Source organism: Podarcis liolepis (assembly GCF_965112155.1).
Source record: "Podarcis liolepis genome assembly, chromosome: 16".
Classification (NCBI taxonomy): Eukaryota; Metazoa; Chordata; class Lepidosauria; order Squamata; family Lacertidae; genus Podarcis; species Podarcis liolepis.
Genome location: NC_139567.1, coordinates 41,221,687 through 41,234,374, shown reverse-complemented (window position 1 = coordinate 41,234,374; position 12,688 = coordinate 41,221,687). Strand labels below are relative to the sequence as shown.

Sequence of the window (12,688 nt, the reverse complement as noted above, 5' to 3'; positions counted from 1 at the left end):
ATCCACCCGCCCCGGAGGCTGACAGATGCACCAACTTGGTGATTCTGGAGACAAATTGGGGCGGGCGGGGGGGGGGACTGCTCATAGTATTTTCCTTTAAATGACCTGCTTTAAAATCCAATCCATCTCCTGACTTACGGGCGCACTGTCTAGAATGGGTTGAGGGAGACGGGCTCAATAAATCTGTCTGGAAATCAAATGACATGGTCAGAAATGAGCTCAAATAATGAGATTGCTTTCTGTCAGAAGCCACATCAGTTTCTCAGGTTTTAAAGAGCCTGAAGTTCCTCTGCAGCTGATTTCTTGCATGTCATTATCTACTTTCTGGTGCTCTTTGCACAGTTTTTCTGCATTAGCTGTTCCTTTGTTTTTGCAGGATTATTCTTGGTCATGGTTTTTTCTTTTCTTTTTTGAATAATGCTCAAAAATTAAGCTCGTTCAGAGGGATGTGCAAAAAGCACGTGGGAGCGTGGACATAATTTGTTGTTATGCACAATCTGCTTTCCCAACCAGTAAGACATTCCTGGGGCTCAGCACTTAACCCAGTTTGATGGCTCCCATAGGCACACTTGCACCGCTGCCTCATGCCTCTCACTCTCCTTCCTGGTAAGAGGCAGCAACACACCTGCCAGGAAGCTAGCATTGTGACTCCACTCCATCTGGCAAGCTAGTCTCCATCCAGGCAGGCAAGAGGCATTATTGCGTTCAAGGAAACATTCCCGCCAGACAAATAGCATTTGAGGAAGGTGCAAAGCAGGGCCATTAGGAGTGTGACCAGGCATAGGAGCTAACTCCAGGGGGGTGGGGATGCTCGGGCACCCACAATGAGATAATTGTGGGGGCTGGGCACCCACAAAGCCAATGAGAAAAGCCGGAAGGCGGCAGCAGCACTGCCTCCAAGAGAGAAGCAGTTCTGTTCCGCCCTCTTCAGCCAGCCAGCAAGGCACCCTTTTCCGGGTGGTGGGCCTCGGAGGCAGAGTCTCTTTGCCTCTGAGTCTGAGCCTCTCCCTACGGAAAAGGGTGGCCCGCTGTCTGTGGAGAGGAGGAGGAAGAGGAACCGCCTACTGCTGCAACCTCTGCCTTGCGGTGGCAGGCACTCACAGTCCTGAGGGTGGGGTGGCACCCCTGTGATCAGGGGAGGTTTTCAGTGGGCAGATAGAGAAGCCTGGAGGTCCACGTTTCTCTCCTAACCTGAGTCCCGCCCCCCACCTCTGCAGGAATGCATCACACTATTTATCTGTCTCTCTCACACTCTAGGAGAAAGCTGGGGGCATGTAGCTACCGTCCGCTTAATCCTGCACTGGGACAACAAACACAGGTGAGAAACCAAAAACACGTGAACTGATCCAGTGGGTGTCTTGCTCTTCCGAAGTTAATCTGAGCCCAGCAATGAATTCCCAGGCTGCATGTGATTCAGCACATACTGGGGTAAACTGGCCATAAAAATGCATATATTGTTGAAAAGAATATACAAAAATATTCTTTTAGGGGAAATTTCTTTGCAAAAATGTGTGCAGCAGGAGAGAGAGCATATAAAAGTGTATATTAGAAGAGATTTGTGTTAAAATACAGAATGAGAACTTTTAAAAAATGTGAAATGACGGTGAGAAATAAACTTGTGATTGGAAAAATGAGAAACTTGAGAGGAACCTCGTATTCACCTGTCTCTACAGCCCAACTTGGTATAATCAGATGTAAAACCTCCCTAGTTCATAAATAAAAGTGTTTGGCAACCCTTCTAGTAATTCAGCTTGTAAAGGCAGGGAGAGTGAGAGGCACTGTATTTAGCAATGCAGAGATCAGATGGAAGAGACGATCTCTCGTAAAGGCTGTTAACAATGTAAGACTCGCCTCTATAAATGGTGCAAATGCTTCTCAAGCTCACACTCTACATACATTCTTTCTGCATAGCTTGTCAGACATCTGGAGTATTAAGGCAGCCTTGTCCACTGCGCCTGTTTAGCATAAACCTCATACCTTCCTCTCCTCTCTTCCCCCTCCAGTGCTGGAAATGTGTCAGTACTTAATTATGAGCGGGGGGCCTCTGTTTCCGTGAGAACAGGCCCCCCTGTTGAGTCAGAGGCACCCAGCAGAACTCCAACCAAGAGCCTCTTAAAAACATGGCTTAGGGTGTCTCAAGATTAAGGCTATTCTGTAAAGTACAACCCACCAATTTAAATGTTCTAAGGAATTCCCTCTGCAGCTAATGTGAAGTGGTAATCTTCCTCGGGCGGTAATTACTTGCTTTCTAATAGAATGGCACTGAGGGGAAGGAGAAGCAGCCGAAGCCCTAAAAATAATTAACAGCAACCTTGGCAGGTTATCTCAGAGCAAGGCAGAATACTTTCCCGGGGAGTGATGAGGACAAAGGCTTCACTTTCTCCCCACTCTGGGTTTCAGCAGGCAGTTCCTGACACACACACCCCCCAAGACTCTGGGGTGAAACAAATGAATGCCATTCTGCTTAATTTAAAATAGTTTATATCCCGCCTTTTCATTTTGAAAAGTGCCCAACATGGCTAACAGACTCTAAATCGCAACCAGCAAGTGCAGTGCCGATTAAGGACGCAGAAACACAAAGGAGGAAACGGCTTGCTACAGCCTTTCCCCCCTTCCCTTCTTCAAGCATCTCTTCTATGTGTTGTCAGCCTTGTGGGGCCCACCTGTCGCAGGCTGCAAAATGCTTGCTGCTCATGTCATAGGTGTATTGTTTCCAGTGGTCTCCACCATTTTGAGACCACCCATTTATTCCGTAGTTACCAGCAATGGTGTCCACGGACACATCTTAGGGTGCCTGCAAAGGTTCCAATAAATCTCCACTAAAAATCCACAGTGCATGAGAATGTTTGCTCTTCCTTCTCAGTTCCTGGTTGCACTGATTCAGTTTCTCCTACATGGAATGTGCACCCTTACACCTTCCCAGTTTTTGTAGGATGCCAGAATTTGACACCTTTCCTCTCATTTTCTGCTGAGGAGAGGTGCAAAGAGCTTCTCTCTGAGCAAGTACAGCAGTCGCTGATGTAGATAGCTTTCTGCCATTGATTGCATAGGGTGAAGGCCCACATCATTCTGTGCTCCAGTCTCTCTTCTTTTTTCAATATGGCAGCCATTTTTTGTTATGCCACGCCCCCACAGCAGCCATTTTGTGACTGGTACCCACTGGCTCAAAAAGCTTTGGGATCCCTGATCTATATAGGTGTCATTTTTCGTATTTTGGAAAATGTTCTGTACAGAGGGCCTACTAAAAAAAATGGGACCTCACAAACCTCCAGTGGTTGATTGGCAGGAAGGCAGGGTGTAAAAGGAAACAATAAAACGTGTGGGACATCATATTATTTTTGCACAGCTCCTGATCATTGCATCAGAATTTCTGCAGAAGAACTTTCTGGGTGAATTGTGCCCTTTGGCTGATTGGCGAAGAAGCTTACCAATGAAGTTGCATATGCTGTACTAGTCTTGCTCAACCTGGTGTCTTCCCAAATGTTGTTAGACAGCAATCTCTAGCAGCCAGCATAGCCCAGTAGCCAGAGATTGATGTCATCAGGAGGGGCCCTGACTGGTGCAGGGAGGGTGCCCTACACTGGTCTGCCATGGTGTTATGCACACGTACTGTCAAATATTTGTAAATGTAACATGAGCTAAACAAGGGAGCAACGTCACTGAAATCACAATGACTTCCATCCTATACAGATTGGCAACGCTGTACAAGTCGCCAAGTCAGAAGGAATCAACTGTGCCATTTTGTGTAACGGTAAGTACATTGCGGATGGCGGGAGGAGGGCCAGGATTAGGGGCTGAAAAGTGAGGGCAGGGTATCTATACTTAAAATTGTGCTTTTGGAGCAGCTGCAAGTCTTCCAAGGTGAGCCAATAGCAGAAATGTTCATGGTGGCGCAATTCAAGTAGGGATGTCTCTCTTTTTTTTTGAGACCCCCACCCCCACCCCCTTCAGAATTTACCACAGTTTTTGTGTTTGTTTGTGGTCAGGAACAGAAGCCAGCCAAGCAAAGACGATTGGTATTAATTCATGTTGTTGCTTTTGATTTTTTTTAAAAAATTATATTTATTAGAGGTTTGAAAGTTACAGAAAAAAGAAGAAAGAAACAATAAAAAATTAAACAAAACAATACCTTACAATACATCAAAAAATAAAAACAAAAAACAATACAGCAAAACAACCAGAAAAACAAAAACATTTAAAAACACATCCAATATTCCCGTGTCTTTACCTTTCATTTACTTGTTTCATCGACCTCCTCACACCTCCCTTTTTTGTATTCTAGTTTAATTAGCTATTTCAGCAAATCCTTTCCATCTTTCTCAATTTTTGTTCTATAATTTATCTTAAGACAATGTAACCTTAAATTTTCCACTTTGGTCCATTAACAATCTATTTTTACTTAATTCTTTATAACATTTCTGCTAAAGCCATATAACTTCATTCCAGCATCCTTCTAACATTCATTAATTTTGCAATATTTCTGTAAATATACTTTGAATTTTTTCCAATCTTCTTCCACCGACTCTTCTCCCTGGTCTCGGATTCTGCCAGTCATTTCTGCCAATTCCATGTAGTCCATCAACTTCATCTGCCATTCTTCCCGGGTGGGTAGATCTTGTGTCTTCCAATGCTTTGCGATAAGTATTCTTGCTGCTGTTGTAGCATACATAAAGAAAGTTCTATCCTTTTTTGGCACCAATTGGCCGACCATGCCTAGGAGAAAGGCCTCTGGTTTCTTCAGGAAGGTATATTTAAATACCTTTTTCATTTCATTATAAATCATCTCCCAGAAATTCTTAATCCTTGGGCATGTCCACCAAAGGTGAAAGAATGTACCTTCAGTCTCATTACATTTCCAGCATTTATTATCGGGCAAATGGTAGATTTTTGCAAGCTTGACTGGTGTTATGTACCACCTGTAAATCATTTTCATTAGATTCTCTTTTAAGGCATTACATGCCGTAAACTTCATACCTGTGGTCCATAACTGTTCCCAGTCAGCCATCATAATGTTATGTCCAACATCTTGTGCCCATTTAATCATAGCAGATTTCACCGTTTCATCCTGAGTATTCCATTTCAACAGCAAGTTATACATTCTTGACAGATTCTTAACTTTGGGGTCTAACAATTCTATTTCCAATTTTGATTTTTCCACCTGGAAGCCTAGTTTTTTGTCCAAATTATATGCCTCCATTATTTGATAATAATGGAGCCAATCTCGCACTCTATTTTTTAATTTTTCAAAACTCTGCAGTTTTAATCTGTCTCCCTCTTGTTCCAATCATTTGGCCTCCATATTGAGTTTTTTCTGAACCTTTGCTTCCATTGGTGACAGCCATCTTGGGGTTTTATTTTCTAACAAGTCCTTATATCTTATCCAGACATTAAACAGTGCTTTTCTGACAGTATGGTTTTTAAACGCTTTGTGTGCTTTAACCTTATCATACCACAGATATGCATGCCAACCAAATACATTATTGAAACATTCCAAATCCAACACATCAGTGTTTTCAAGAAGCATCCATTCTCTCAGCCAACAAAAGGCGGCTGATTCATAATAAAGTTTAAAGTCTGGCAGGGCAAATCCACCTCTTTCTTTAGCATCAGTTAATATCTTAAATTTTATTCGAGGCTTCTTGCCCTGCCAGACAAATCTAGAGATGTCTCTCTGCCACTTCTTGAAACAGTCCATTTTGTCCAGAATTTGCAATGTTTGAAACAGAAACAGCATCCTTGGCAATACGTTCATTTTTATCACAGCAATTCGGCCTAACACATGTTGTTGCTTTTGAAGTTTGCAAAGGATACGTAATTAATTATCTTTTTAAACAAGGTTTTCAAGTTTCCTTTATGACAAAATGAATCTAAGTTACGTGAATTGTTATTAATGTTATGCAGTCTCCGGACAGCGGAATGAAAAGCGTTGTATTTGGTGGAAACTGAACTGCAGTGAAAAAGAAGCTGCGCTGATTTTGATGAATATAGGTTGGAGAAGAGATTGCTGCCTTCCTGCATCCCTAGGCCTTAGAAATAATCCTTCAGCAAATATTGTGATAGCCGCGCTTTCTTGTCGTAATGGGCAGCTTTTGCAGAAGACAGAGCCAAGCGAGCAGAACCAATTTTAAACTCTTCTCTTCAAATGTCAAGAGCATAGCTTACCACATTGTAACTGTTCGCTTGCCATGTGTGCTCCTGGTAACATGTTGCCATAGCATTTCTTACGTTTTTGTTTTTTTAGGGCGAAAACGCTGCCTTTTGAGTACTGAGGCTTTGGGGGGATAAAAATACGACCTTTCAATTCTTGGAGTAAGACTGCTTTGCAGATGTGCCGTTACCAGCCTCTCTAAAGCTTTATGTGGTTTGCTTGCTTCACAGCACTCCAGCCATCAACAAAATACAGTATGGTGAGAAAGTTTGCTGGACGCTGGACTAGATGGGCCATTGGCCTGATTTAGCAGGCTTTTCTCAAAGCAGTTTACTTAAAAGCATGTAAAGTATCTATGAAAAATACAGCTGAAATAATGTAGTTTTAAAAACCAAATGTGCACAGTAAAGTGATTAAAAATGCAGATTAAAAACACGAACATTTATTTCTTTCCCCCACCCATTTTTTTAATGGGGGGAGGGTGTTGTTGCTCCTTAGCCAGCTTGATCAGTGCAGCAGAGTGTATGATTCAGAGAGCGCATCTGTAGAAATCTGTGTTCTTAATTAACCACACAGTTCTGAGCAGAGCCATGAAATTTACAAACTCTTTGGTCTTTTACTGGAAGCTGCCTCCCATTTGTTTCTTGGCAAGACAGTTGGTCGCCTCTTTCATTTCAGGGTAATGTTGTTGTCCTCGCGGTTATACAGAGCAAGGCACAGAGTAAAGGCAATGTCACAGCATTTTGTGGAACAATGTTGTTGCTAAATATGATAGGTTTCAAGCTCCACTTGTGCTGGACACCAAGAAATGGTAATGGAAAATTTTCCATTTGCTTGCGAGAAGCTTAAAAGCATTATTGTTTATTGATCCTGCCCTTCCTCCCAAGGAACCCTTCCCCACCCGCCATAGTAAATGCTGGTAAAATAAAAGATACCACCTTGATTTACAACCTTGCGTTTTTAATGACACACAGGCTGTGTACACACCACACATGATCCCCACCCCCTAGACTCCTGAGATCTGTAGTTTATTCCTCATAGAGCTATAATGTCCAGTGCCCTTAACAACTTACAGTTCCCAGGATTCTTTGGAGGAATTAATGTGCTTTAAAATTGTGTACAAAGTTACAGTTTCTTCAGTTGTTATACACAATATTTAGCTTAGCTTACCTACCTGGCTCTAGAATAATGGAGCATTATTATTTCATGCTGAACATTTTTTAAAACCTTCAAAGTGCTAGGTTCTGCACTAGGGATTCCTGGATAAGATGCTTTAAAGTGGCAGATGTTTTTTCCATTTTCTAAAAAACTGTGTAGTGAGAACAGGTCCCATCTGTAGATGGCCAGAGAATGCTTACATCTTCAAAACTGAAGGCTTGTTGCTGATCAAGAGTTTTTGTTTTTTAAATAAGTTGTCTCTTGCTCATTCACCCACCCTCCAGTCTGTAGAATTTGGGTGGTTTCTAAATTTGTACCATGCGAGACTTTGCCAAATGCTGTAAGAACGGTTGTGAAAAGCTGTGGTCTCTCCATGTACTTATTCAGGCAAATGTATGCTATAAAGGCTGCTTAAAAGTTACTTACCAGTAAGAGGTCAAGCTTTATTAGAGAAATTACAGATCAGAGATCTCACAACGTCTAGGAAGTAGCTGGAGTTAATTTAATAGGTGACATTCATTTTGGCAAAGGCATAACTAGCTAAGGATGATGCAATCAACAGAAGTATAGTGTCCAGATGAAGGGAATTAATAGTACCACTCTATTCTAATTTGATCAGACCCCACCTAGAGTTCTGTGTCCACTTCTGGGCACCACAGTTTAAGAAAGATATTGATAAGCTGGAATGTGCAGAGGTGGGTGACCAGGATGACAAAGAGTCCGAAAACCATTCTGTATGAGGAACAGTTGAGGGAGTTGAGTATGTTTAGTCTGGAGAAGAGAGGTGGTATGATAGCTACCTTCAGATATCTGAACAGCTGTCGCATGGAAGATGGTGCAAGCTTGTTTTCTGCTGCCTCTCAAGAGGGTAGGAGCCAAACCAGCGGATCCAAATTACAAGAAAGGAGATTCCAACTAAACATTAGGAAGAACTTTCTGCCTGTAAGCGCTGTTCAACACTAGAACGGGCTCCTTCAGAGGGTGGACTCTCCTTCATTGGAGATTTTTAAACAGAGTCTGGATGGCCATCTCTCAGGAATTCTTTAGCAGTGATTCCTGCATTGCAGGAGATTGGACTAGATGTCCTTTGGGTGTTCCTTCAAACTCTTCACCTATGAATTTAGGTCTTTAGGGGGCAGGGGTAAAGCTGCATTTTTTAAAGAGACAGATTATGCCGAGAGCTGTAGGCTGAAAACATTTGAGAATACAGTGGTACCTCTGGTTATGTACTTAATTCTTTCCAGAGGCCCGTTCTTAACTTGAAGCACCACTTTAGCTAATGGGGCCTCCTGCCGCGCCTCCGACGCGCGATTTCTGTTCTGATCCTGAAGCAAAGTTCTTAAACTGAGGTACTATTTCTGGGTTAGCGGAGTCTGTAACCTGAAGCGTATGTAACCTGAAGCGTATATAACCCAAGGTACCACTGTACAGGGTTGCTTCTCTTCACCTTCATCTGTGTTCAACCTGTATATTTGTAAACCATCTCAAATACTGGAACGGTGCTTTAAGTCTTCAGCCATACCTCCTTCCAAAGGGAACTTAACCCTATAAGAGGTAGGGAGCACTTAACAGGACAAACAGTACCCTTTCAGAATGATGTCGAAAATGATACTTTTATCCAGTGGCTGGAATTGCAAGTGCCTATAGAAAGTGCGTATAGATTAAGAATACGCTGAAAGCACAAAAAGTTGATTTGGAAGTCAAAAAGAGTGTATATGTTAGATGCTGTGTTATTAGTTACAGTTTAGTGGTGTTATTGGGGTATTATTTTGTTTGTATGTCCTAATTGTTCCTTTTCTTATTCTTTTTCCTTTTTTCATTGTTGTATGTAAAATGTTTTGCGATAAAAGTCATTATATTAAAAAAAGGAATTCCAAGTGCCACTGTTGCTCTGATTATGCATAATTTTTAGCTCTTCTGCTTATATAACAGCTGGAATACTTTTGCTTGAACAAACTTGGTTTCTGGAGCAAGTTGAGGGAGGATTTGACATTTGCAAGTGGGTGGCTGGTGGCCATGGTGATTGATGGGGCAAAAGGCTGGGATCCCAACAGGTGGAGCCAGAGCCAATGGCAGGCAGAGCTAGATGATTCTTGTTTTGTCCCTGTCCTCCTCCCTGCTGAGTTCTACAAGGCACAACGCTGAGACTAAAGAGGAGGAAGATGGCAGGCAATAATAATAATAATACCCCACCCATCTAGCTGGGTTGCCCCCATGGGCTAGTTGGAAGTAAGAAAGCAGTCTGGTGAGGGCAGACTGAGCTTGGTGGGACAGTGCCTCAATTGCCCTAATGAACCAGACTCCACTGACATTTGCAGTGAAAGGGGTGTCATAGCAGTAGTGAAACATAAACCTTTTGATTATGCACTTCATAGACTCAAACACTTAATGACTCAAAACAGCCGGGGCATCTTGTCTAGATTTTGCCCTTCTGGCATGTCTCTTAAAAAGAACGACCCGATTTGCCACACACGACAAGACAGTTTGTAATGCAGCATGCTGAAAGTTCCTAGAGATCAGCAAGAAAGAAATACTTGCTGTTTTCATTACGGATCAAGTTGGTCTTGCTCGTAGGACCTCCTGGCATTTTGTAAAAGTCACACCAGATAGTAATTCCACCTGATGTTTCACACTCGGCCAGCTTGAAATGTCATCTTTTCTGAAACAACTTTACTGCTTCCTTGAGCAATTGGTAGCCATCTGAAGTGTGCTTCACCTTTCTCAGAACAGGCCTGACAACAGAATGGGTGTGTGTATACACACACATTAAGGATTGTCGTCTCTGCTTGCTCCAGATGCCACCTAGAGCCCCCCCCCAGCACCTTTTATGTATATAGGAAGAAAGGTGGCACATTCAGACCATACATTTGAAGTTCATGGCTTCCCCAAAGGATCCTGGGAAATGCAGTTCATGAAGGGTGCTAGGAGTTGTGGCTTTGGGAGGGATAAAGTACAATTCCCAGGGTTCTTTGGAGGAAGCTGTGACTGTGAAAGGGGTACAGATGTGCTCTGAATGTATTGTATGGAATGTAGGGATTCAGCTAATGAGTCCCATCAGCAGAAGCCTTGCGCAAAGGCTTCTGCTTATGCCATGTTGAATTCTTCCCATTGTCTTGCCTCTCCCTTATGACATTTTAGCAGATGGCAAAGACCTTTTCATTTTATTTTAGAAAGGCCCCTGGCCTTTAATTATTAGCGATTATAGTTGATTGTTACAGTTTTACTCTGGCGATATAATGTGCTAATTGCAGTTACTGTTTTGTCTCCTGCTGTGGCTTTTATAGGTTTCGTTTCTTCGCATCATTTTCTTCCATTTGGGCTTTGCAATTTCATTTTTATTTTTAGTAGGGATGTCATTGGTTGGCTTAAGACTAATTTGGGGAAAGATGGGATATAAATGTTTTACATAAATAAGGTAGACAGAGTGAAAAACCTAGAGGCAAGGATAAAGTATAAGAACATGTACGTAGTTATTTAAATTGGCCGAGTTAAAACTTGGGCAGAAGTAACCAATGGGGTGGCCTCCAGACAGTGTTGGACTGCAACTCCTATCATCCCAAAACAGTCTGGTCAGTCATTCTGGGGGGGGGGTACTGTGTTGGCTACCCCTGCAGTAGATCATTTAGGGCTTGGGAATGCTGTGAACACCATGAAAAAGTTAAGTTTTGAAGGGAGATAGGAATGAAGGGAGGGAGGTGAGTGTCATTGTGGAAGTATTGGGGGTAGTAGTTCTAAACGTAAGGCGCAACAAGTAAGAAAGGACCATTCTTGGGTGGGTGGGTGGGGGTCATTTCAGGGAACAGCATGGCTGAAGATGGTGGAACAGAAGGAGCAGCAGTCTGCAGACATTCTTGGAGTACACAGATTATTTAGATTCATTCCAGCCTAGGTTCAGTCCTGGCCACGGAATTGAGTCGGTCTTGGTCACCCTGCAGAGTGGGACAGTGGGAGTGCGACTTTGCTCCTGCTCCTTGATCTCTTGTCAGCACTTGATGCCATTGACCATGGTTTCTTCCTGGACCGCCTCCAAGGATTGGGAATTGGAGGCACTGTGTTACAGTAGTTCCAATCCTACCTTCAAGACAGAGTCCACAGAATATCATTGAGAGAGCGCCTTTAGGCCCCCTGGCAGCTATGCTATTGGGTGACACAGGGGACGATCTTATCTCTGGTGCTATTTAATAATCCACATGATAAAGCCATTGGGAGCAGTCATGAGTTTTGGGGCAAAGCTGCCATCGGTATGCCGATGACACTCGGTTCTGTTTCTCCATAACATCTGAATTGGGAAATGTTGTGAAGTCCCTGGGCCATTGCCTGGATGCAGAGGTGAAATGGATGAGGTAAAGGGCTGAGCCCCGTTACCAAACTACTCCTGATCTATGGGAATGCTGCTGAATCCCTAAAATTTTAGTTTGTTTGCAGCTTTCCAACTGTCCTGTTACTTTATTCTTTGTCTTCTCTACAGACTCATGGATTCAGAGATGTTCAGCTTCCATCTCCAAACCGTACACCGGCAGAAAGTGAAGCAAACCCTCGTAAAAGACCACGGACAGAACAGATGGAAGAAAATTGACCTGGAGCAGTAGCAGCTCTGTTTGAAAAGGGTTTGCACTGAAGGAGAACTTCAGAGCGTTCAAGAGACTATTTCATTTGGGGGTGGGGTAGGGAATTTGTTTATTGTTAATCCATACCATGGTGTGATTTTTATCTCCCCTCCATGTCTCCCATCACTCACCCCTGGACCCCATTCCTTTTCTTTCTAAATAAAGCTTGAAAATGTATATATTTAAAACAACTAGTTACCAGTTTCCAGAGAGGTAGGTGTTTGGTAGCAGAGTCCCATGCCATAATATTAATGGTGAAGTATACTGTAGCCCACAATAGCTTGGTCTCTGAAATGATTTTTAATCTATACAGGCATACCTTGTTTTATTGCACCTCGCTTTATTGTGCCTCGCAGATATTGCTCCTTACAAGGATATGGGTGCAACTGAAAGGCAGCCCAGCTGCTTCCAGGGGAAGGAAACCCCCCCCCCACCCTTGTCAACACTTCTCTTCTAACCACAGAAATGGAGCTGGCTAGGGATGGAGCTCGTTTTTCCCCCTTCCACCCCTGCAGCCAGCAGGACCTGGCTTAATTTTGAACATAGTATGGTGTAAACATAACCTAGAGGCAACGGAAACAAACAAAAAAATGTGTGGCTTGCTTTATTGCAATATTCACTTTATTGTGGTGGTCTGGAACTGAGCCTGCAGGTATGCCTGTAGTCTTTACAGTGCCACAAACTTGTTCTCCGGTTTTCTTAGAATGGAGGATAGGAAACTGGCTGATACGAGATATTTGCTGTGCAGCAGAAAGGCAAACTTCAGCCACTTGTG

At 43.0% G+C, this 12,688-nt stretch overlaps 1 protein-coding gene across 1 annotated transcript in view; it reads left to right on the top strand.

Moving 5' to 3' along the window:
* The window catches only part of RAD51C (RAD51 paralog C), a 32,007-nt gene extending 19,900 nt beyond the window's left edge, over positions 1-12,107 (top strand). Inside the window, 3 exon segments of the mRNA XM_083480077.1 lie at positions 1,258-1,318; positions 3,691-3,751; positions 11,775-12,107. Coding sequence (XP_083336203.1) covers positions 1,258-1,318; positions 3,691-3,751; positions 11,775-11,882 — 230 coding nt within the window. The 3' untranslated portion in view covers positions 11,883-12,107.
* The last annotated feature ends 581 nt before the right edge of the window (positions 12,108-12,688 follow it).